The 25,882-nt window shown below is 41.3% G+C and overlaps 1 protein-coding gene across 2 annotated transcripts in view; it reads right to left on the reverse strand.

Moving 5' to 3' along the window:
- Window positions 1–20,903, reverse strand: part of GK5 (glycerol kinase 5) — a 57,266-nt gene extending 36,363 nt beyond the window's left edge. The window contains exons 1-2 of one of the 2 annotated variants that reach the window (XM_072618185.1): window positions 20,590–20,898; window positions 196–289 (exon numbers count right to left, since the gene is read on the reverse strand). In XM_072618185.1, coding sequence (XP_072474286.1) covers window positions 196–289; window positions 20,590–20,811 — 316 coding nt within the window. In that variant the 5' untranslated portion in view covers window positions 20,812–20,898. Of the gene's footprint in view, window positions 1–195; window positions 290–20,589 lie in introns of both variants that reach the window. The other variant, XM_072618186.1, reaches the window with a different exon arrangement.
- Window positions 20,904–25,882: the final 4,979 nt, after the last annotated feature.

The raw sequence follows: 25,882 nt of genomic DNA on the forward strand, positions 1-25,882 counted from the left end.
TGTGGTACTTTTTCCAAAGAGCCAACCTATAAAACTCCCTGGTTATCCTGAGGTATGGTGGGTAATACTACCAGAGTGCTTACCATTTAGAAAAGTACAGACTGCTACAGAAGCCTAGGGGGATCCTATTATTATAGTCACTTATTACCACCACCAAATGGGCTAAAGTTTCTGGGTTTTTGTAAGTCTAATTACCTTGTACAGCTTCTTTTATTACAGCAATAAATTGACTCCAAAGAACTTCAGGATCTATTTCAACCCAGCCATTTTGAGGATAAATCACTTCTACCTAGTTATGAAAGGACAATTTAAGCAAAAATAGCATTAAGTTTAAATGGTAACAACCATTTTAAGGGCCTGTTTAAAAATCCTATCATCCACCAATGATTTTTTTAAAACAATGATTTTATAAGATTGATTTACATTCAATTTTTTTTTACAAAAAACTTAAAGGAATCTACATAAAAATAATTCAGAATAGTACCATTCCAAGAGAATGCCATGAAACAGATATGACAGCTAATGACAATGTCCTGCAAAGCCTTTTTCAAATGTCACTCAATTCCTACTCTCATTATTAATGGTATTCGGTGGGCACTAGGTTACTGATGTTAAGCCAATGAAATACAAAAGCTTGGTGGATCCTCTTTCACAACAAAAAGACATCACATGCGGACCCAGGAGCAGGTTGTCACCCCAGAACCAATCCTGCTAAGTTTGGAGGTGATCATCACAAGAGGGTTGGTCGCCAAGCGATGCATTTTGGAGCTAGAGATTCTCATAAAACCTCACGTAAAGGCTTGGAATGCATCTCAGTTTTCATTGTGGGGGCATGCACACAGTGTTAAAAGTGTTGTGACTGATATCCAGCATATTTTAATGCTAGTACTCCTAATCTGCAGTATCAGCGTCAACACTTAGCTTCTGAAGAAATGCTGTATATGTCAGAGAAATCCAGAAATCATGCCTCAATATTACCAACTAGACAAATTTTCCAGTTAAGGATGAACAATTGGAGAAAAAGTCACACTACTAAGTGGGGAATATCACATAAGCATCACTGACACGTTTATCCAGTGGTGTCGTAAGCTGTTGCAGAATGTTGTTGCCCCTCTGTAGTATTTGTTTCTAAATGGAGAGATGAAGAAATAACAGGAAAGCTTATCTTTCTTTTTTGATATATGGATTGAAAAGAAAGAGAAAGGTGATGAATGCATAAGTGGTAAAACCCAACATGTGAAGTTTCTTCATGTATCCATTTCATCTTTTCCCCATATCAATTCTTATCCTCCGGTAATTGCCATCATCAGAATTCCCCATTCCTTTATTTGCAGGCTTATGGACAAAGCCATGAAACTTAACTCTTTGCTATAAGAGGGTTAGGTGCGTATGGTGAATCAGAGAAGTATGGAGAGAAATGATTGGGCCATGAAAACAGAACAGCATCGTGCCAATGAGAATTTTCACTTCAACTTCTGATTCTTCCACTACAGACCAATGGCCTCTCAGCTCAGCCGAGCCTCAGCCTCATGACTGCTGGGTAGTCGTTCTACTATCATACACTGCTCCTCCCCAGCTCATTCTCCCCAGAGATCATTCTATTCCTTTTTCTTTCCTCAAGACCTCTTAACCATACTCACAAAATGGGAGGCCCCTCAACTCCCTTCCTTCTTTCTGGAAAACTTCTCGCCATCCTCACTCTTCTACTCTTCCATTCCTCCAGGCACAGAGGAAGGAACAGATGTACTCATTGAGTATTCCTACCTAGTCCTTGAGCCACCTCCAGAATTCTGAAGATCCGTGAAAGAGGGAATGATTTGCTGGGGCAATCCAGCCTCTCCACTATCTTCCATCATATGCCTACAAATGGTGCCTCCCAATTCTTAAAATAAACAAATTTAAAATTCTTCTTTTGTCCTCTTAACTCTATTCTCTCCTGCCTGTCACTGTCAAATTCTGGAAAAAAGTTACCTGTATCAGATGCCTCTTTACTACCCACGTACTCTCTCCCTAACCTCTTGCAATTTGCCTTCTTCCCTATGGCTCTACTAAAACTGCCCCCTCAAAGGTCACCAGTGTTCTCCTGACTGTCAAATACACTGGACCATTTTCAATCATTATTCCACTTTACTTCTCTGCAGTACCGAATACCATGAACCTGTCTCCAGCGAGGCAACTCCATTGTCTTTGTTCTTCAAAATCTTCAACCACTCCTTCTGTTTGATTTGCAGGCTCATTTTCTCCCAAACCACTCGAGAACATTACTCAAAAGTTATGTCTTGGGCCCTCTTTTCTTCTCAAACTCTCTACCTTTGTACTACAAATTTACTCCCATAGCTTGAACTATATACCTCTCCATAAAGGATAGTAAAGTCTGTGTTTTTAGCACTAACTTATTTTTCAGTCTCTAGACCAGCCCATCTAAAACCTTCTAGTCTCAAGGTTTTCTACACATTAAAAAAACTGAAGACCTCAAAAAACTGTTGCTTACATAGGTTATATCTAATGACAGGTATGTTAGAAATTAAAACTATTAAAAATTAAAACTGATAAAAGATTAAATATTTAGCCATTCACTGAAAAATAATAGTAATAAACTCATGGCATGTTAAATAACATATTTTATGAAAAATAACATACCTTCCAAAATAAAAAACGAGGAGTGGTCCTGTTTTATATATCTTTAATATCCAGCTCAACAGAAAAGAGCTGTATTTTCATATCTGCTTCTATAGTCAAACTTTTGCTAATATATTGCTTTGGTTTGAGTACATAAAGAAAATCTAGCCTTACACAGATATGCAGCTGATAAAGGACAAATTATTTGAAAAGGCAAATAATATCTTAGTATTATTATGAAAATAGTTTTGACCTCTCAGATGAATTCAAAGGAAGAGGTACTTGGGGCTCAAAATGGACTTTTTAGAAATAAGATCCTAAACAAAACAGATAATTGAGATAATTTTGCCAGATGACTTAAATGAACAGAAAAAGCAGGGATATAGGTATTTTAAAATGTCTGGCAAGCACTCCAATCTGCCCTACTCACTCAGAAACCAAAAGATTTCCATTAACCTGGCTATTTCCTAACATACAATATTTCCATCCCAACTATACAACAGAATTCCATGAGTACTCTTAAGAGATTTCAAAACTGGTCTCTCTACTTCAACTTTCTTCCTCTTTCAATCAATCCTACATATCCCAGCCATATTAATTTTATAAATTCAAAACTACTTTAAAACTGTTACTGTCTCCCCATTATCTACAAAATAAAGTCAGACTCCTCAGCCTGGTATTCAAGGCTCCCCATTATTTCATGGCCATTTAAATTTCTACATCTGTCTTTCAGTACTTCCCTTCAAGTATCTTGTCTTCAGTAAAAGAGGACTACTTCATAGAAGCTCCTATTTATGGAGTAGTTTTTCAGAATGTTTTACACACCTGATCTTATCAGATCTTTTGTTTATGCTGGACCTTCTAACTGACATCAGTCACATTCCTACCTCTCCTTCAAGATCCGACTCATGTACCACCACCTAGAAAGCCTTCCCTCAAATGACCAGCCACGAATCTTTTTCCTCCTCTGAGCTCCCATAATGCTTTGTCTCATTCACTTACTATATTTTGCTTTGTATCATTTCTGTGTACATATCTTGTTTCTTATGCTAGACTGTCAGAACCTCAAAAGCAGGAACTATATCTTAGACCTCTTTATAGCCCCCACGGTATTCTACTTACACAAGGCATCCCAAAAGTCTTAACAAATTTTAATAACTTCAAAAGTATAAACACTACACACTTACAAAAAAAGTCTGAAATTTGAATGATGTAAATATTGGTATACTTCTTATCAAAATTCAACATCACCATCTTATGCTATCAACATGAGTAGATTTTCTAATTTTATAAAAACTTTCATTAGTTGCTGCTCAATGACTAAACAGATTGCATTTATAATCTTAGCCTTAAGATTACCCAAAGAAGATTTTGATACGTATAGAGCAGTTTTTATGTGACACCCTCCCAAAGGTGGTCAACCAAGAGGACCTCCTCTACTGATCCATGGTCTGAGATAGTGTCATCCAGAAAAGAAAGAACAAATAATTATACTTTCAAATGTTATTTTCCCTTAAGCTTGTAGTGTTTCTACTTCTGAAGTTATTAAAGCTTAAAACAGCACTAAGGTGGAATAATTAAAACACAAACTCTTAACAATAATTTTTACCCTGAGATAACAACAGAATGTGGTCCACTGCATGCAAATGATTAATTCAAAGAAAGGTGTAGGTAACACAAATATAGTCACATTTTACTGCGTGAGTGTTTTTTAAATCAGATGCTACAATGCCTTTTTCTTGATGTATCAGTGTGTGGGGGATTGGAAATGTCACTCTGTTGTACAACTGCCCATCAAATGAGACTGGGTGAATCCATAACACATTTGCTGTGGTTTGCCATGAAATGCTATTCCACTTGGAAAAATAATAAGCTTTCTGTTTTTGGAAACTAAAATAGCACATCAACTATCTGTACCACTTCTAGAATAAATACAGCCCTATCACCCAATAATTTGAAGTGCTTAGAAAGCCAAGTAGAAATGGCGCTGCTAGGTGCCACAGTGGACAGAGTACTGGCCCTAGAGTCAGGAGGACCTGAATTCAAATCAGGCCGCAGATATTGGACATTTACTAGCTGTATGACCCTGGGCAAATCACTTCATCCCAACTGCCTTGCCAAAAAAAAAACCAAAACAACAACGCACAAACAAAACAAAAAAGAAATAGAAAAAATAAAAAAATTAGGCAAATCACCAGGATAACAGGCTATTTCTGCTTTGTTACCTGAAATAAGTCACTGCCTCAAGAGACGATGGCTTTAGAATTAAGCAAAAGGTGTATAGTGTAAATATGATTGAGCTTAACATTTACAAACTAATTTTAATCAAGAAATAAATGCTGCTCTATTTTTTCATGTGGGGAAAATGAAGGTGAGATATCTTTTTATTATTTAAAGAAAAAATCTGCTGTTATTTTTAGAAAGTCCAGCAAAAGGGTATTTTAAGTTTCCAGTAAACACCCTAATTCCAAATGTAGTATTAGAATTAAGAATTCTGGTCATGAAAAAATTCCAACTATATGTTTTTAATTTCAGCAGAATACTGAACCCACTTGACCGCCAAAAACAGCATTTTCTAATAACAGGGATGAACACGGATTTTTTAAATGAATTTATTTTTGGTTTTCAACATTTGCTTACGATTTTGAGTTCCTCAGGACAGCATGAAATCTGACATAGGCTATACATTTATGATCATATTAAACATATCCACATTAGTCACATTGTAAAGAAGGACCAGAACCACGAGAAAAAAACCACAAAAACCAACCACAAAAAAGGGAAAATAGCTTGCTTCAATCTGCATTCAGACTCCATAGTTCTGTCTCTGGACGTGGGCAGCACTTTGGAGTTGTCTTAGATCATTGCATGGCTCAGAAGAGGTAAGTCGATCATGGAGCAATGCTGTGTACCATGTACAGAACTCCTGACTGTGCTCACTTCATTCAGAATCAGTTCATGCAAGTCTTTCCAGTGAATAAGAATATATTAAAAAACACCCACTATGTCCTTGGCACTGAAGATAAAAGACACTTGAATTCTTTTGGGAAAAGGAAACATGTAGAGATAAACACACAAGAAAAATAAGGATAAAGCACTAGCACCTGGCATGATCAGGAACGCCAGGTGACAGATTGTGTTAGGAACTGCTTGAGTTAAGTTTTGAGGCAAAGTGAATTCCAAAAAGGGGAAAGGCACAGAGAGTACATCAGGAACTCGACCAACAGCCAGCCCAAAAGGCCAGAGCCAGGCAATGAAGCATTAAGGAGGCTAGTTTGACTGGATTGCAGAGTGTGTGAAAGGGCTGCAAAGGTAGATAGGCCATCTTGTAAAGAGTTCTAAATGTTAAACAGGGGAGCTTGTCCTTGATCCTAGAGGCAAGTCAGTGCCACGGGCACTGACTGATTAGAGGAGTAATATGGGAAGGCTCAAGCCTGGAGTTTCCAAGCTGGAAGTCCCCTAAGGCCGATCACTCCAATCTGTAACTGAAAAAGGATCCCTTCTATATTAGAGTTGGAATAAGAAATTTTTTCAGGGGCAGAGCCAAGATGGTGGACTAGAAAGACACACTTACTCAGGGTCCTCCCCACAGCCCATAAAATACCTGTAGAGAGGGACTCTCAACAAATTTTGGAGTAGCAGAAGTGGAGAACAACTGAGTAGAGGAGATTTCCAGCCCACAGTGTGTGCTGGACACGGAGCCAGGAGGAGGACACCTTGGGGGCGGAATCTCCAGTCACAGTAGCAGGGCCTCAGATCCCTCGGCCCACAGGCCCCAAAGGTTAGTGACAGGGTTTAATCAGCAGGCCAGGAAGGGAGAAGGGCTTTTCCATAGCTCCTGCAGCAGGCAGCGGCCACAGAGCCTGCACAGCAGCCCGTAGGGAAGCTCCATTGTTGGAGCGTAAAAACCCCTGGGGGCATTGAAGAGCTTAGTCTTACCTCAGCCCTGGGTGGAGGCCCTGGGAAAGCTGGTTTTTGTCTCACACTGAATGCTGGCCCTGCCCATCCAGCTTATCTGAAAATCAGCCCCCAGTGCTGACTTGGGAACAGGAGGCCAGGTGGCTGTGGAGAGGTATCTGCTAAGATTCTGGGCACAAAAATCCCTCTCTGCATCCAGACCAGTGCACTCTTCATTGTGCCACCTTGGAGGAACTGAGATCTCACAGGTTCCCTGAGTATACCCTACTCTTGACAAAGGACCCAAAAGTCAAGTAACTGGTTGGGAAAATGCCCAAAAAAGGGAAAAAAAGTAAGACCATAGAAGGCTGCTTTCTTGGTGAACAGATATCTCCTCCCATCCTTTCAGATGAGGAAGAACAATGCTTACTATCAGGGAAAGATATAAACATCAAGGCTTCTGTATCCCAAACACCCAAAATAAATATTCAGTGGGCTCAGGCCATGGAAGAGCTCAAAAAGGATTTTGAAAATCAAGTTAGAGAGGTGGAGGAAAAACTAGGAAGAGAAATGAAAGAGATGCAAGAAAAGCATGAAAAGCAGATCAATACCTTGCTAAAGGAGACCCAAAAAAATGCTGAAGAAAATAACACCTTTAAAAATAGGCTAACTCAATTGGCAAAAGAGGTTCAAAAAGCCAATGAGGTGAGGAATGCTTTAAAAAGCAGAGTTAGCCAAATGGAAAAGGAGGTCCAAAAGCTCAATGAAGAAAATAGTTCTTTCAAAACTGGAATGGAACAGATGGAGGCTAATGACTGTATGAGAAACCAAGAAATCACAAAACAAAACCAAAAGAATGAAAAAATAGAAGATAATATGAAATATCTCATTGGAAAAATAACTGACCTGGAAAATAGATCCAGGAGAGACAATTTTAAAATTATGGGACTACCTGAAAGCCATGATCAAAAAAAGAGCCTAGACATCATCTTTCATGAAATTATCAAGGAAAACTGCCCTGAGATTCTAGAACCAGAGGGCAAAGTAAATATTGAAAGAATCCACTGATCACCACTGGAAAGAGATCCAAAAAGAGAAACTCCTAGGAACATTGTGGCCAAATTCCAGAGTTCCCTGGTCAAGGAGAAAATATTTCAAGCAGCTAGAAAGAAACAATTTGAGTATTGTGGAAATACAATCAGGATAACACAAGATCCAGCAGCTTCTACATTAAGGGATCAAAGGGCCTGGAATATGATATTCCAGAAGTCAAAGGAACTAGGACTAAAACCAAGAATCACCTACCCAGCAAAACTGAATATAATACTTCAGGCGAAAAAAATGGTCTTTCAGTGAAATAGAGGACTTTCAAGCATTCTTGATGAAAAGACCAGAGCTGAAAAGAAAATCTGACCTTCAAACACAAGAATGAAGAGAAGCATGAAAAGGTAAACAGCAAAGAGAAGTCATAAGGGACTTACTAAAGTTGAACTGTTTACATTCCTACATGGAAAGACAATATTTGTAACTCTTGAAACTTTTCAGTATCTGGGTACTTGGTGGGATTATACATACACACACACACACACACACACACACACACACACAGCACAGAGTGAGTTGAATAGGACGGGATCATACCTTAAAAAAATGAAATTAAGCAGTGAGAGAACTATATTGGGAGGAGAAAGGGAGAAATGGAATGGGGCAAATTATCCCTCACAAAAGAGGCAAGCAAAAGACCTCAGTGGAGGGAAAAAGAGGGGAGGTGAGAGAAAAACATGAAGCTTACTCTCATCACATTCGACTAAAGGAAGGAATAAAATGCATAATCATTTTGGTATGAAAAGCTATCTTACAATACAGGAAAGTGGGGGAGAAGGAGATAGGAGGGGTGGGGGGGATGATGGAGGGAAGGGCAATGGGAGGAGGGAGCAATTTGAGGTCAACACTCTTGGGGAGGGACAGGATCCAAAGAGAGAACAGAAGCAATGGGGGGCAGGATAGGATGGAGGGCAATATAGTTAGTCTTACACAACATGACTATTATGGAAGTCAATTGCAAAACTACAGAGATATGGCCTATATTGAATTGCTTGCTTCCCAAAGGGAATGGGTGGGGAGGGAGGGATGAAGAGAAGTTGGAAGTCAAAGTTTTAGGAACAACCGTCAAGTATTGTTCTTACTACTAGGAAATAAGAAATACAGGTAATGGGGTATAGAAAGTTATCTGGCCCTACAGGACAAAAGACAAGATGGGGACAAGGGAAGGGAGGGATGATAGAAGAGAGGGCAGATTAGTGACAGGGGCAATTAGAATGCTCAGCGGGGAGGGGGAGGGAAGAAAATTTGGAACCCAAAATTTTGTGAAAATGAATGTTAAAAGTTAAATTAATAAATTAAAAAAAAATTCCCCCCCCCCAAAAAATAAGAAAATTTTTCACCTAAAGACAGTTTGAGGGAAGGAAATGGGGATGCAGGATACAGTGACATTCACCCCTGGAGAGGAAGGCCCAACCTTTGTGTCTGAGGGACACCACAGGAGCACAGGAGATGGGATGGGGGCTGTGATATGAACCGCAGAGCAAGGAATAAGATAATGATCCCCAAGAAAATGTAGCAAACCCTACTTTACATCAATGCCTTCTTCCTTTCTCCTTTAGTCATAACAAATTCTCTTATAACTTGTAGATAGTTCTAACTGCAAGGAGATGTTTCCTTACATCAATCCTATATTTGCCCTTCTGCAGTTGCCCCCAATTTCACTTTCTACACTCTTGAGGTCCAAAGTGATAAGCCTCTTCCACAGGACCTCCCTTCCCTTCCCTTCCCCATGCTTTCCCTCAAGGCAAAATATCCTCATTTCTTCAACCAATCCTCATACAACATGAACTTGGGCTCCTATATCAACTGGCTGGCCTCCTCTGCATATAATCCAGTATCTCAACATCCATCCTCCAATATCCGGCCAGAACAGTGATGATTTTCACCTGAAAAGGTAAAACACCAAGTTCCAAGTCTGATCTAATAGCTATCTAAATAAACTTTGAGCTCATAACATACTTTCTGAAAAACTGTTACTCAGTTGGTTGACATTTATTGAACATCAGAATTGGTGTAGATGCCCTCTCCCCTACCTACAGATATAAAAAAACAAGGCCCAAGGACCCCAGCTTCTGGGATAAGAACTCATTGTTTGACAAAAATTGCTGGGAAAACTGGATAACAGTGTGGCGGAAATTAGGCATAGACCCATACCTGACACCGTACACAAGAATAAAGTCCAAATGGGTACATGATTTAGGTATAAAGATTGATACCATGAATAAACTGGAGAAGCAAGGAATAGTGTATTTATCAGATCTATGGAGAAGGGAAGAATTCTTTACTAAAGGAGAGATAGAAAGCATTATGAAATGCAAAATGGATAACTTTGATTACATTAAACTGAGAAGTTTTTGCACAACCAAACCCAATGCAACCAAAATCGAGAGGGATGTAGTAAATTGGGAAAGAATTTTTACAGCTAAGCTCAGGGATAAAGGCCTCATTTCTAGAATATATAGAGAACTGACCCAAATGTATAATCATACAAGTCATTCCCCAATTGATAAATGGTCAAAGGATATGAACAGGCAATTTTCAGAGGAAGAAATTAAAGCTATCTATAATCATATGAAAAAATGCTCTAAATCACTATTGATTAGAGAGATGCAAATCAAAACAACTCTGAGGTACCACATCACACCTATAAGATTGGCAAACATGACAGAACAAGAAAAGGATAAATGCTGGAGAGGATGTGGGAGAGTTGGAACACTAATTCATTGTTGGTGGAGCTGCGAGGGCATCCAACCATTCTGGAGAGTAATTTGGAACTATGCCCAAAGGGCTACAAAAATGTGCATACCCTTTGACCCAGCAATATCGCTACTAGGACTATATCCCCAAGAGATCATAAAAATGGGAAAGGGTCCCACATGTACAAAAATATTTATAGCAGCACTCTATGTAGTTGCCAAAAACTGGAAGTCAAGGGGATGTCCATCAATTGGGGAATGGCTGAATAAATTATGGTATATGAATGTAATGGAGTACTATTGTGCCATAAGACATGATGAAAAAGAAGACTTCAGAGAGGCCTGGAAGGACTTATATGACCTGATGCTGAGTGAAAGGAGCAGAACCAGGAGAACTTTGTGCACAGCAACGACCACAGTGTGTGAGAGTTTTTTCTGGTAGACTTGGAATTTTGTAATAACGCAAAAACTTCTTATAAAAAAAAAAAAATCCCAAAGGTGGTTCTCAAGGCAAAATGCCTTCCACACTCAGAGAAAGAAATATGGAAGTCACTCACAAAATGTAGCAGATCATGTTTGTGTATGTGTATGTGTTTGTGTATCATGTTCTGATTTGTTATACGATTTCTTTCATTTATTTTAGTCTGACTACATAGCATGACTATAGTGAAAATATACTCAGTAGGAAAGGATATGTAGAACCTATACAGAATTGTATGCAGTTGTGGGGAGGGAGGGGGGGAGTGGGGGGTAGGTGTGGGGGGGATAAAATCTCAATTGTATGGCAGTGATTGTTAAACATTAAAAAATAAAAAAAAAGAAAAAAATATAAAAATAAAAAAAAACAAGGCTTTCCCATCCTCAGGGAGTGTATAGTCCAATTAGCATAAGATAGCAGAGATATGAAATATGGATCAGGAAGTTCACTAAATGTATTTGTATGCCTATACAATATACAACATTCACTTATAACTTCCTCTTGAAATTTTCATTTTAAATTGATCAGATTTTTGACTTCTAATTTGCCATTACCATTTTTTCCAGAGATACATAATCCCATTTCCTAAAAAAAAAAAAAAAATAGTTCACAAAGAATTATATAATAACTTTGTTATTTTCCGTTTCTAAGAATTCTTTCTTTTTCTATTTTATTAGCCAAGGATTTTCAGTTCCTAATTAAATGCTTGTACAGAAAATTATAACAGGAAGCTTTTCCATGTATACAATGTGTGTCTACTTGTGGGAATGGGACTCAGCAACAGTCCTGGGCTGACTATCTCTGTTTTCTCCCAAGTGCTTCTTCACCCTTTGTCTTCATTAAGATCTCCCTTCTCGAGGTGCGAGAAAAACATGAAGTTTACTCTCATCACGTTCCACTAAAGGAAGGAATAAAATGCACACTCATTTTGGTATGAAAATCTATCTTACAATACAGGAAAGTGGGGGATAAGGGGATAAGCAGGGTGGGGGGATGATAGAAGGGAGGGCATGGGGAGGAAGGAGCAATTTGAGGTTGACACTCATGGGGAGGGACAGGATCAAAAGAGAATAGAAGTAATGGGGGACAGGATAGGATGGAGGGAAATATAGTTAGTCTTATACAACACAACTATTATGGAAGTCATTTGCAAAACTACACAGATTTGGCCTATATTGAATTGCTTGCCTTCCAAAGGGAAGGGGTGGGGAGGGAGGGAGGTAAAGAAGTTGGAACTCAAAGTTTTAGGAACAACTGTCGAGTAATGTTCTTGCCACTAGGAAATAAGAAATACAGGTAAAGGGGTATAGAAAGTTATCTGGCCCTACAGGACAAAAGAGAAGATGGAGACAAGGACAGAGAGGGATGATAGAAGAGAGAGCAGATTGGTCATAGGGGCAATTAGAATGCTTGGTGTTTGGGGGGGGAGGGGACAAAAGGGGAGAAAATTTGGAACCCAAAATTTTGTTAAAATGAATGTTAAAAGTCAAATAAATAAATAAATTTAAAAACAAAAAAAAGCTCTCCCTTCTATCTCACAGCACCTGCTCTCACCGTTACTCTTACTGTACCTTCACTCTTTTCTCTCCAGCCTCCACCCAATAACTCACTATTGACCTCTGCCCTTGATTTCCTACCACTTTGTCCTATTGTTGGTCCTCTCTTTCCAAATTTCCACCCTAGACTATTTCCAACATTTGCTCACTAGTCATGGATAAAACCTGAAGAAATCTCACAAACATGCTGACTGGGAGATGACAAACTCATGTCACCTTCAGCTGGGCCTTTGCTGAAGCAAGGTACTGAAGTCTTCTTCTTCCTAACCAACTCTCTCTCATCTCCCTGCAGTCTATTCCAAACCTTCTCCTTCCCTCCTGAAGGCTTGTACTCTCTCCTTAGTTCCCCTCTCAGAGGAGGCCTCTGCCTCATTGATTGTTCTCGTTTTTCAGTCTCACTGAACTCTCTGTGGCCCCATTTAGGGTTTTCTTGGCAAAGACACTGGAGTGGTTTGCCATTTCCTTCTCCAGCTCATTTAACAGATAAGGAAATGGAGATAAACAGGGTAGGGTTAAGTGACTTGTCCAAGGTCACACAGTTAATGTCTGAGGCCTGATTTGAATTCAGGAAGATGAGTCTTCCTGACTCCAGGCCTACATCCTATCCACTGAGCCACCCAGCTGTTCCCTTTGCCTCCTACTTTACTGCACAAATTGAGGCTATTAAACCTGAGTGGGAAGATCTTCTCTCCAGTTTTCTTCATTTCAAAACCCCTTGACATCAGCTCTCACTCTCCGGTCTCTGACTGTGAGTTGGCTCTTTTCCTTGCCAAGGGCAATACCTCTATATGTCAATCAACTGATTAATCAATCAACATTTATTCAATTCTTACTATGTGCCAGGAACTGTGCTAAATTCTGGGGATATAAAAGGAAGCAAAAAGCAGTCCCTGCTCTCCAGGAACTCATAATCTGATGGGGGAGAAAACATGCAAACAAATCTATACTAACAAATCCTATACAGGCGAAATCAGAAATAATTAACAGAGAAGTGGCACTATAACAAGAAGGGTTGGAAATACAGGGGTATTAGAGTCTGTCTTCTCCAGAAGATTTCAGACTCAACCATCTCAAATCTTCAATCCTTTCTTATCAACGGGTTCCTTCCCTGTTTTCAAATATGCCCATGTCTCTCCTATTCTTAAAAAAAACATCACTAGGCTGTACCATCCCCTCAAGCTATCACTCTACCTCTCTCTTCCCTTTCTTAGACAAACTCCTTGAAAGAGCTGTCTACAAGTCATTTTTGCATGTATTTATTAACCTTGTATTGGTGCTGTATGTATTTTTCTAAGTCCCTGGTGTCTCCCTCATTAGAATGTAAACTCACTGTGAGTCAAGGTCACTTTGTGCTTTGTATTTCTATCCCCAACCTACGCACTTTAATAAAGACTTGGTGGCTGATACAAAGTAGTTAATGGCACTGAGGGTGTCTTCTTGGATTTGGAGTTGAAGTATCTACAAGCTCGGGAATCATAGTCTCGTAAAGTGGGGTGCTTCGTGTAAGCTCAGAAGAAACGTTGAAGGCAATGTTTTATTTACGTGGTCCCTGACAGAACCAGATCAAAGGCAATTCCTGGAGGCCACATTTGACACCAACAAAAGAGATGGAAAAGTGCCAAGAGATAAAAAGGATAAGGGGAGCAGGGACTAAAGAAGGACAGAAGGAACAGTTCTTTCTAGCCTCTCCCAAAGCTAGACAATGGGAAACCCTACACTCCTTGGCGTGCTTTCATTTAACCCTTTATCATGCCCTGAGGGTGACAAAACTGATCTCTCTGATGGTAGAATAATAACGTTCATTCAGTCGGAATCACCAGCTCCCACATACAGAACTCACTGTTGCTCTTAGTGGCTTAGTGCAATCTGTGCTGGGAACCACAAGGACCGCTTTTCTATATCTGGAAAATATTTTTCTTGACTTTCTTCTCAGAATAAGACAGAGATGGAATCAGACCGCAGACCTGACCTCTGCCCGGCCAAAAGTAGTTCACCCCATTTCTTTCTCGGGGATTGATAATCTAACCATTATTACCTTCGCTGCCTTGTGACTCCGATCTGAATCCCTTCTATTTCAAGTTGTAAAACAACCTGGCCAAAGGTCCCTTTCCCTGCCACAACTCCCTGCTCCCTTCTACCCAATCACGCTAGTCCTGGTCCCTATGCCCCAGCCCCTATTCTCTCACGGTATCCTCTAGAACCTTATTCTGTTGTTAACAAACTGCTCTTAATGTTAGGTCTGTGAGTTCCTCCCCATTTCTTTATGTGCTGTTTGTATTTACCTATAGATGTACATGTCCATCAATTAAATGTAAGTTCTGCGATGGCTGGGGCTGTTTCATTTTGGTTTTGTACCTTCAGTGCCTAGTACAGTGTCAAACACAGAGTAAGCACTAATAAATGTGTGATGAATTGAATACAAGTGGAAGCTAATGACTTTATGACTCATCAAGAAACAAATAAAATCAAAAGGAAGGAAAAACTAGAAGAAAAATGTGAAATATCTTATTGGAAAAACAACTGACTTGGAAAATAGATCCAGTAGAAATAATTTAAGAATTTTTGGACTCCCTGAAAGTCATGATCAAAAAAAGAGCCTAGACATCATCTTTCAAGAAATTACAAAGGAAAACTGCCCTGATATTCTAGAACCAGAGGGTAAAATAGAAATGGAAGAATCCATCAATCACCTCCTGAAAGAGATCCCAAAATAAAAACCCCCAGGAATATTACAGCCAAATTCCAGATGAAGGAGAAAATACTGCAAGCAGCCAAAAAGAAACAATTCAAATGTCATGGAGCCAGAGTCAAGATGACATAATATTTAGCAGTTTCTACATTAAAAGGATCTGAAGGCTTAGAGTATGATACTCTGGAGAGCAAAAGAGCTAAGAGTATAACCAAGAATCATCTACCCAACAAAAATGAAGAACTGACTCAAATGTATAATCATACAAGTCATTCCTTAATTGATAAATGGTCAAAGGATATGAACAGGCAATTTTCAGAGGAAGAAATTAAAGCTATCTATAATCATATGAAAAAATGCTCTAAATCACTATTGATTAGAGAGATGCAAATCAAAACAACTCTGAGGTACCACATCACACCTATAAGATTGGCAAACATGACAGAACAAGAAAAGGATAAATGCTGGAGAGGATGTGGGAGAGTTGGAACACTAATTCATTGTTGGTGGAGCTGCGAGGGCATCCAACCATTCTGGAGAGTAATTTGGAACTATGCCCAAAGGGCTACAAAAATGTGCATACCCTTTGACCCAGCAATATCGCTACTAGGACTATATCCCCAAGAGATCATAAAAATGGGAAAGGGTCCCACATGTACAAAAATATTTATAGCAGCACTCTATGTAGTTGCCAAAAACTGGAAGTCAAGGGGATGTCCATCAATTGGGGAATGGCTGAATAAATTATGGTATATGAATGTAATGGAGTACTATTGTGCCATAAGACATGATGAAAAAGAAGACTTCAGAGAGGCCTGGAAGGACTTATATGACCTGATGCTGAGTGAAAGGAGCAGAACCAGGAGAACTTTGTGCACAGCAACGACCACAGTGTGTGAGAGTTTTTTCTGGTAGACTTGGAATTTTGTAATAACGCAAAAACTTCTTATAAAAAAAAAAAAATCCCAAAGGTGGTTCTCAAGGCAAAATGCCTTCCACACTCAGAGAAAGAAATATGGAAGTCATTCGCAAAATGTAGCAGATCATGTTTGTGTGTGTGTATGTGTTTGTGTATCATGTTTTGATTTGTTATATGATTTCTTTCATTTATTTTAGTCTGACTACATAGCATGACTATAGTGAAAATATACTCAGTAGGAAAGGATATGTAGAACCTATACAGAATTGTATGCAGTTGTGGGGAGGGAGGGGGGGAGTGGGGGGTAGGTGTGGGGGGGATAAAATCTCAATTGTATGGCAGTGATTGTTAAACATTAAAAAATAAAAAAATAAAAAAAAAATTTAAAAAAATGAATAAAATCCTTCAGGGGAAAAATGAATATTTAATGAAATAGAGGATTTTCAAGCATTCTTGATGAAAAGACCAGAGCTGAACAGAAAAACTGACTTTCAAAAACAAGATTCAAAAGAAGCATAAAAAGGTAAACAGGAAAGAGCAATCATTAGGGCTTTGAGAAGGTTAAACTATTCGTGTTCCTACACGGGAAAATGATAGTTATAACTCCTAAGGACTTTCTCATTATTAGGGCAGTTATAAGGAGTATAGACAGAAAGCAGAGGTGTGAATTGCATGTTTATCTAAAAAATTTAAACTAAGGGATGAGAAAGAAGAATGCACTAGGTGAAGGGGAAAGGGAGAGGTAGAATGGGATAAATTATCTAACATACAAGAGTCCTTTTACAGTGGAGGGGAAAATGAGGTAAGTGGGGATAGGAGCACATGAACTTTACTCTCGTTGGAACTGGCTCAAAGAGGGAATAATATACACACTCAGCTGGCTGTATCTTACCATACAGAAAGTAGGAAGGGAAAGGATAAGAGAAAGGGGGAGGGAGTTCATAGCAGGGAGGGCAGTTTGGGAGAGCAAATTCAGAAGTAAAACACTTTTGAGAATGGACAGGATAAAAGGAGAGAAAGAATAGGATATGGGGGAAACGAAGATGGAGGGAAACACATAGTTGGTAATGATTATTGCAAAAAAATATTTTTTACAGTGAGTTTCTCTGATAAAGACTTCATTCTTCAACATATAGAAAACTGAGTCAAGTTTATAGAAATAAGAGCCATTCCTCAACTGATAAATAGTTCAAGGATATGAACATGCAGTTTTCAGACAAAGTAAGCAAAGCTATCTACAATGATAAAAATACTCTAAATCACTATTGATGACAGATATGAAAATTAAAACAACTCTCAGTTACTACCTCACACCTGTCAGATGAGCTAATATGACAGAAAAGGAAAATGACAAATGCTGGAGGGATGTGGGAAAATGAAAACACTTATGTACTATTGCTGAAGTTGTATACTGATTCAACCACTTGAACAATTTGGAACTATGCTCAAAGGGCCAGAAAATCATGCATACCCTTTGATGAAGCAATATTACCACTAGGTCTGTATCTCAAAAAGATAAAAACAAAAAGGAAAAGGACCTCTGTGCACAAAAATATTTATAGCAGCTTTCTAGGTGGTGGCAAAGAACTGGAAACTGAGGGGATGTCCATCGTTTGGGAAATGGCTGAACAAGTTGTTTGTGAGTGTGATGGAATACTATTGTGCTTTAAGAAATGATGAGTAGGATGCTCTCAGAAAAACATGAGCAGAACCAGGAGAACACTGTACACAGTAACAGCAATACTGTATGATGATCTTCTGCTATAAGTAACTTAGCCATTCGCAGCAATACAATGATGCAAGACAATTCTGTAGGATATATGATAAAAGGTGCTATTCATCTCCAAACAACTGGTACAGCCTGAATGCAGAACAAAGATACTTCTACTTTATTTTTCTGGGGGCTTTTTTGTCTGTGTTTTCTTTCACAAAATAATTTACATGAAAATGTGTTTTGCATGACTACACATTATAACCAGTTTCAAAGTGCTTGTCTTCTCAATGGGGGTGAAGGGGGTAGGGAGAGAATTTGGAATTCAAAATTTGGAAAAAACCAGAATGCTAAAATCATTTTTACATGTTAATTGGGGAAAAAATGAAATATTAAGTAAGATTTTAACAAAAGGAAAAAAAAAACAAAGGGAATCTGGCTCCTTCATATGTAGAGATGAGCACATAAATGAACTGTAACAATCCAGCAGTCAGCAAGTATTAATCAAATGCCTGCTCTACGGCTCTGAGCCAGGCACTGGGCCAGCGGGCCATTTGTTTTGCGTTGCTTTCCCAAATGTGGCCACCAGTTACCCAGTTGGCCTCACTAGTGCTTCATTCTCCTCTCATATGACCAACAGAACGCACAGCTGTTGGGCAGGGTGAGAGGCCCAGGATGCATTTCTCTGTACATAACTAATTGTCCTTTCTTCTCCCCTCTTACTGGGATTAAACTCCAAATGGAACCTTAATAAAAAATGTATTCTAACTTGTTCTTCCATAGGGAAGGGAAGAAAAAAGCTGAGGACTCCAATGCTAAACCTACTCAGTTAACTGATTCAGGATAGTTGGTATCATAACATGTTAATTACAAGGTAATTTTCAATTACTAGTTCATGAAGCAGCTATATTTGATTTCATAAAATAAAATCTTCCCCCCACTACTTAAACAGTTACTCAATGACTTAAGGGATTTTTAGATTATCTTAGTAACAAGTAAACACCTTTTTGATACTAAGGTACTTTATTACTAAGTTAATATTTACTATAAACTAATTTTGAAGCCAAATTTAGCCGTTGCACTTGAATAGTAAGAAAACTTTTTTTTTTTGAGAAGGAATCAACAAAACTTGCGCGGCAAAATCAAATTCTTGATAATATTCAGAACAAAAAAGTTTTGATGATTAGACACTATTATGGAACTTGGCTGGGTCTTTAAAATCCAGGAACCCTACACAAGGAAAGAGCTTCATGGTTCTCTGTCGACAAGCGGAACTAAATTTAACATATGTGTTTTTGGGGGCAGGTCAAGATTCTTAAATCTCACTTAACTGATGTACCATCTTTAGAACTTTTTGTCACAAGAAAAGAAATAAACAAGCATGTATTTTAATTCTCAAAAAGCGTTTAATAGCATCAAGAAGCAATGAAATATTTAGAAGAATGCCAAAATAATTAGTCTTGGGAGTAAAAGTAAAATACAAGAGCAATTTATAAAAAAAAAAATACCATCTTGGCATGCTGTCAGTAAAAAGAGGTAGTCAGTTACTTACTACTATCAGTTATGAAAAGCAAATACTTTCAGGAAATCTGGAAAGCTAAAAAAGGGGTCATAAGTCAAATATTAAAGGAGACTCACTGGTCCCAAAGAAAGATGAAATCGTAGCAGAGATACCTAGCCTTCAGTCTGCGGAAACTTCTAACCACTATGGATAGCAAACAGAAGACTGCTTGAGAAATTCACATGATCAGGACACAGGGGTCTGCTTGGGAAGCAGCACTGAAAGGGGACAGCAGTGTTTTAAAAATGTCATCTGTAAAACTTAAGAAAAAAGGCAGATATTAGGACTGAAGAAACAGAAATGGCACCCTAGTCTGAAAAAACCCTAACACCCGAGAAGCCGGTCAACCGGAGAAACAAAGCTGTGCGCAGCGCTCCGCAGGCTGAGAGCACTTGCACAGAGAAGGTGAGAAGGGGAATCTGACACAGACAAATCTGACACAGAATCTGTCACTGGGTTTGCATCCACCACACAGCCTGCTCTTTCCGGCCGGACTGACCCTGATAAAAACGTCTTCTACTCTTCTCCACAAAGACATCGGCAGAGAAATGGGGAACAGGCTTAAAGCCTCCGAATAATGTAAACAGAGGCCGTGAAATCAAGAGGAACAGCCAGGAAATAGGAGGGTGCTGCAGAGGAGAGAACGCGGAAGGACCTAGCTCAAATGCTGAATTTAGCTACGCTGGGCCTCAGTTTCCCCATCTGTACGGAGGAGGGGCGGGTCTGCCCGGCCGCTCAGGTCCCCCCGGGTGGCTCTAGGCACGGTCCCGTCCTCACTAGTCTGGCCTCAGTTTCCCCATCTGTACGGAGGAGGGGCGGGTCTGCCCGGCCGCTCAGGTCCCCCCGGGTGGCTCTAGGCACGGTCCCGTCCTCACTAGTCTGGCCTCAGTTTCCCCATGTGTACGGAGGAGGGGCGGGTCTGCCCGGCCGCTCAGGTCCCCCCGGGTGGCTCTAGGCACGGTCCCGTCCTCACTAGTCTGGCCTCAGTTTCCCCATGTGTACGGAGGAGGGGCGGGTCTGCCCGGCCGCTCAGGTCCCCCCGGGTGGCTCTAGGCACGGTCCCGTCCTCACTAGTCTGGCCTCAGTTTCCCCATGTGTACGGAGGAGGGGCGGGTCTGCCCCGCCGCTCAGGTCCCCCCGGGTGGCTCTAGGCACGGTCCCGTCCTCACGGTCTGGCCTCAGTTTCCCCATGTGTACGGAGGAGGGGAGGGTCTGCCCGGCCGCTCAGGTCCCCCCGGGTGGCTGGGGCTGCTCTGGGTCCTCTTCCCCACCTGTCAGGGGGAGGCTGCCTGGTTTGCTCCCGGCCCCGCGCCCCCTTCGCCCAGGGGGCCGCCCCCCTCGGGGCCCCGTGCCGGTCACCTTCTGGCTGCTGGATCCGCGGATCCGAGTGGCCTGGTCATAGACGTGGCAGCGGATCACGCTGCTGCCCAGGTCCAGCCCCAGCACGTAGCCGGGAGGGTCCGGCGGGTCGGGCGGCCCGCGGCCTTGAGTCGGCCGAGTCCTCGCCTCCTCTGGCTTCTTGTGGGCCTCGGCCTCGGCCTCGGCCTCAGTCTCTGCGGCGGCGGGGGGCGGCACCGACATAGCGGGGCCGGAACCAGCAGGGCGGCTGCGCTGCCAACCGCTCCCAACCGCCGCTGGCGCCGCCGCAGCCAGCCTTAGCCCAGCTCCTAGACGGGCGAGGCGGGGCGGGGGCGGGGCCAGGGCTATGGCCCGTGCCTGACGTCACGGCCCTCCGACCAATCGAGTCGCAGGGGCGGCTCCCGCCCCCTGCCGGCGCATCCCCTCCCTGGCCCCCGGAGCCGCCGACGGGGACCGCGTGGAGTCACAGCGCGGGCTGTCAGCCCGACCCCGGCGATAGGCCGCGGCGTCCCGCCTCCGCGCCCCACGAACCCTGACCAAGCGCCTGTACGTTACACGTGTGACCCCCGACATAGGAGCAGGGAGGCTCCCCGTGCGGCCTCCGGGGAAACGGAGGCGGGCTGCGAGGCGGGCGCCCGGGCCCAGCCCTGCCCCGCGGCGGTCAGGCCAGTGACCGCCGCGCTTATCTCGGCTTGTGGACGCGCCGACACCCGAGGGCGTGATTTCTTGGGCTTTTGCCGGTCTTGAATTGAGAAAGCCTTGGGAAAGCAGACCTGTAACCCCACCCACGCGCTGCCGGTTGTTAAACTTTTACTACCGCGCCCCTGCAGCGCTACCAACCCCGGGACGCACTATTGCACCGCCTACCTACTGCCCCGGGCTGGGCTGGGGGACTGGCCACTTGAGGATAATATGCAAATATACACAATATACTTAATATTATATGCAGTACGTATGATGTAACATGCTATGTATTATAAAAATACCATTCTATGTCTCTATATGACAATTATCATACATACGTCATGATCATTAGTAGGGATTCACCTCCGTTTTCTCCTGTGACCTCTCAGAAAGCCTGGCTGCCGTCCCCTAAGCATCCCTGCACGGGGCTGGACGCCTCTCCTAGTCATCTCAAACTCTACACACCCAAAACAGAGCTCCTCGCCTCTCCTCCCTGGTCCCAGGCCACTCCGAGGGGCTTACAGGGAAGGTATGCAGCAACTATTTCTGTTTGGGTCAGAAAACCCTCCCGTCTTCCTCTCCCTGATTGATGGGGTTTTTTTGAACTAGGTAAAGAGACCATTCTCTGCCTCATTCTTACCTAGCCAGGGGCAGCTAGGTGGTGCAGTGGACAGAGCACCAGGGCAGGAGTCAGGAGGACCTGAGTTCAAATCTCACCTCAGACACTTGACACTCACTAGCTGTGTGACCTTGGGCAAGTCACCTAACTCCAGTTGCCTCATCTTGGGTCATCTCCAGGCATCCTGATGAATATCTGGTCACTGGATTCAGATGGCTGTGGGGGAGAGGTGAAGCTGGTGACCTGCACAGCCCTCCCTCACTCAAAGTCAAGTGCAAGTCATGTCATCCTTTCTCTGACTTCATGGTCTTCTTCGGCAAGGAAGGAGGAAACACACATACCTAGCCAATCATTTATAGGGTATTGCCTCAATCATACTGGGACTTGTTAAAGACCTTTGCTTAAAAAGGCTAAGGTCTCCTTCTGCATCCAGAACCATGTCCAGTCGTCCTGATCTGTAGCTCACCACTGGACCCAGAGGACTCTGGAGGAGAGAGTGAGGCTGGTGACAGCACAACCCTGCTCCACTTACATCCAGTTCCCTTACATGTCATGGCATCCCCTTCCTGGTATCATGGTCCTCTGAGAAAAAAAAGACAAACAACAGTGGCTGTGGAAGTTGCCACCATTCTCCCAGGTATCATGCTGGATTCCTACTTAACTTAATTCCTTTGCTAAACCTTATCATTTTTGCCATCACATCTCAAAAACATCATTGTTTTTCCTCACACAGCCAATGTCGTAATTCAGTTCCTCCTCACCTCTCACTTAGACTTCTGACCTCCTAACTAGTTTCCTCTTTTGCTCTGGCTTTCTCACCCTAGAAGATAAATTCCCTTCCTCTTACGGGTCAGTTCAGTCTGGAATCCCACCTACCCACCACTCCTGGGCCAAAGCCAGCCAGGTGTACTCCTTTCCTTTCTGGGCTCTGAGACTTCTGATTCTCTTGACTTTTTCCTCCTTTTGGACCTCCCCCAGAGAAGTACCTTCCTTTCAACTTCCAGGTTGTTTTCTCCAATTAAAATGTGAGCCTCTTGAAGGTAGGGACTGTCTTTTTGTTTCTAGTTGTATTCTCAGCATTTAGCAAAGTGCCTGGAACAGGGTGCTTAATAACTGCCAAAGTGCTTTTCCTAAAGTACGGGCCATCCTTGTCATCCAACCTTATTCAATAAACTCTAGTAGGTTCCTATTATCACCAGGGTCAAATGCCTATTTGGACATCTAAAAATCTTCATATTTTCCAGGAGACCATATTCATTATTCCCTCTGTATAGTCTTCTGTCCTCTTACTACCCATTCATCTATTTTTGCTTAAATTTTTCCTTTTTTATAACTGCTCAATGTTGAGGGCCAGGGTGGAGTGGGGTTGACAAGATCAAGATAGACCTTGGGGAAACTGTTCTTAGAGACTGTATTCATTATGATCCAGAATGGCTCTCCATGCCCCCCAGATGTTGCTGTCTCCCTGAGACAAACAATTATAACTACTGTTTGTGAATTTCTCTCTATTTTATTTTTATTCATTATCTTCTTTCCTAGCCTCTCTTTTTTTACCCTATCCCTATTACTTTATCTTCTTTCTCCCCTCCCACTCCTCACTTCACTCACCCCTCCAAGAGTTCCTCCCATTTCCTCGCCTACCCCCCAATCTCAATCCACACAACCCTCCTTTCCCACTCTGCCCCCCAGTTTTCTCATCTTTCTACATGTTCAGAAGTCTTCTACACTCTTCCAGAAGTACATGTGGTTTCCTCTTTGACTCCGATGAGAGTAAGTTTCCAACACTGCCAACCTTCCACCCTGACCTGCTTCCTCTGTGCTATTGTGACGGCATAGCTTACCGAGAGGAGCAAGTCTTATGCCTGACCAGCAGGCTGCTTGTCCTCCTGTGGAGCTCGCAAGTAAAAGAATGAGGCGGGAGAGTGGGTCATGAAGCAACTCCGATTTATTCAAGCAAGCACTCTGATTATACAGTCTTTGCCAGCTAGCCCAGCGAACCATGGTAACACACACAAACAAACCCAAAGCTATAGTAATGAACACAAGGTGGAACTATAGTGACAAAAACAAACCAGGGGTGGGGCCTTCCCTTCCAGCACCATCTTGTTCACCCTTCCCTGCACCGGACTCAGTTTGCCTGATGTCCGTCAGTGTGGCGTCCCAGATGGCGTGGTGGTCAGTGCCCCTTACACTTCTGTATTAGTTCTTTCTTTCATGTCCTGTTTTTATAATAAAATTGTTCCCTTTTATCTTTTCCTACCCAATTTTATTTTTTTAGAATTACCCCATCATACCTAACTCAGCCCCAACCTTTCTTTCAAACTACCTTAGTAATGACGACAGTTTTAAGAATACTAACATTTTCATATATATAATAAGTAAACAGTTTGACTTTAATAAGTGTTTTATAATTAATTAGTCTTTAATGCTTTCCTTCTATTTCTTCTGGATCTTTTCTATCAAATTTTCCATTGAGTTCTAGTCTTTTTATTACAAATACCTGAAAGTCTTTCAGTTCATCAAATATCCATTTTTTTCATTCAGGATTATAATCCACTTTCCTAGTTAAATTATTCTTGGACACAATCCCAGCTCTTTTGCTCGTTGAATCAGAATCTTCCAAAACTTATGGTACATTTAGCATCAAAGCTGCTAGGTCTTGTGAAATCCTGACTCTATTTCCTCACTATTTAAATGGATTTTGGTTTTTTTGTTGCCTGTAATATTTTCTTCTTAACTTTAAACTTGGCTATGACATAATTTCTATCATTTTCCTTCTGGGATTGCTTTCAGGTGATGAATGGCAGATTGTTTTCTATTTCTACTTTATCCAGGATAAATAGGAAATAATTAACAGAAGAAAGACACAAGAATTAGGAGGGATTGGGGAAGGGTTCATGTAGAAGGTGGGATTTTAGTTGGGATTTAAGGAAGCCAGAGAGATAGTACTGTGTCACCTCTGCGTCTTAATTTTCCTGGCTTCCTTTAAGATTTAGCTCAAATCCCTCCTGTAAGCAACCTTTCCTGGTTCTCCCTCCCCCCCACAGCTGCTAATGCCTTCCCCTTTTGAATTACTTTCCATCTGCTCTGTACATACCTTGTATTATGTAGTTATTGACATATTTTCTTGCCCATAAGAATGTACCCTCTTTGAGACCATGGACTGTATTTTGTTGGGGTTTTTTTGTATCCTCAGTATTTAGCACAGTCATGTACCCAGCACATAGTCAGTGCTAATATAAGTATTTACTGACTGACTCACCAAGTGATGATCTGTGGGACTTCAGTGCTGACAAAAATCACAAATCTTTCACTACAATAAATGCCAATAAGAGATATGAACAGAAAGATCAGAGAAGATAAATATGTAAGTAAATAAGTTTAAAGGGAACCAAGCTAGGAGGTGAAGTCTTCCTGGGTTGGAGGTTTGTTTGGGGAATAGGATCATGGAATCTCATCTCCCTCTTAGGTATGTCAATATCAGGAAATCATTCTACTCCAAGTAGGTATCAAGACCTGTATCAGAACTGTATCGGTCCTTAGGCACCTTCTACCCTCTGCTGTTAAGACAACTCAAGTCAGGAACATTGAGGCTTAAGGTATTCTAGTATGTAATAAAATTCATAGTTCCATTCTACAGAACAAAAAAATATCTAGAACAAAGTTCATAAGCAGACAGTGTTCTTTTTAAATAGATTTTTAAAATTAGTATCTTTTGTTTTATGTAACCTAGGTTTCCTAATGAACCATTCTTTATAATAATGAATTTTAAAGAAAGAAGAAAAAGCAAAATCCAAAAAGCTAGTCAGTTCATCATAGGTTTTGGTAGCTTACAGACAGAGCAAGAGGAAATGAAAGGAAGAAATTTAGTAAAATCTGCTCTTATACTTTATAAAAGGAGAAGAACTCTTAAAATTATCATTATAGCTTTCACGATATGATAAAACTTGAATGAGGCCTTGAAGTATAGCAAGGTATAACCCATGTTGG

The sequence above is a fragment of the Notamacropus eugenii genome, chromosome 6, assembly GCF_028372415.1.
Source record: "Notamacropus eugenii isolate mMacEug1 chromosome 6, mMacEug1.pri_v2, whole genome shotgun sequence".
NCBI lineage: Eukaryota > Metazoa > Chordata > Mammalia > Diprotodontia > Macropodidae > Notamacropus > Notamacropus eugenii.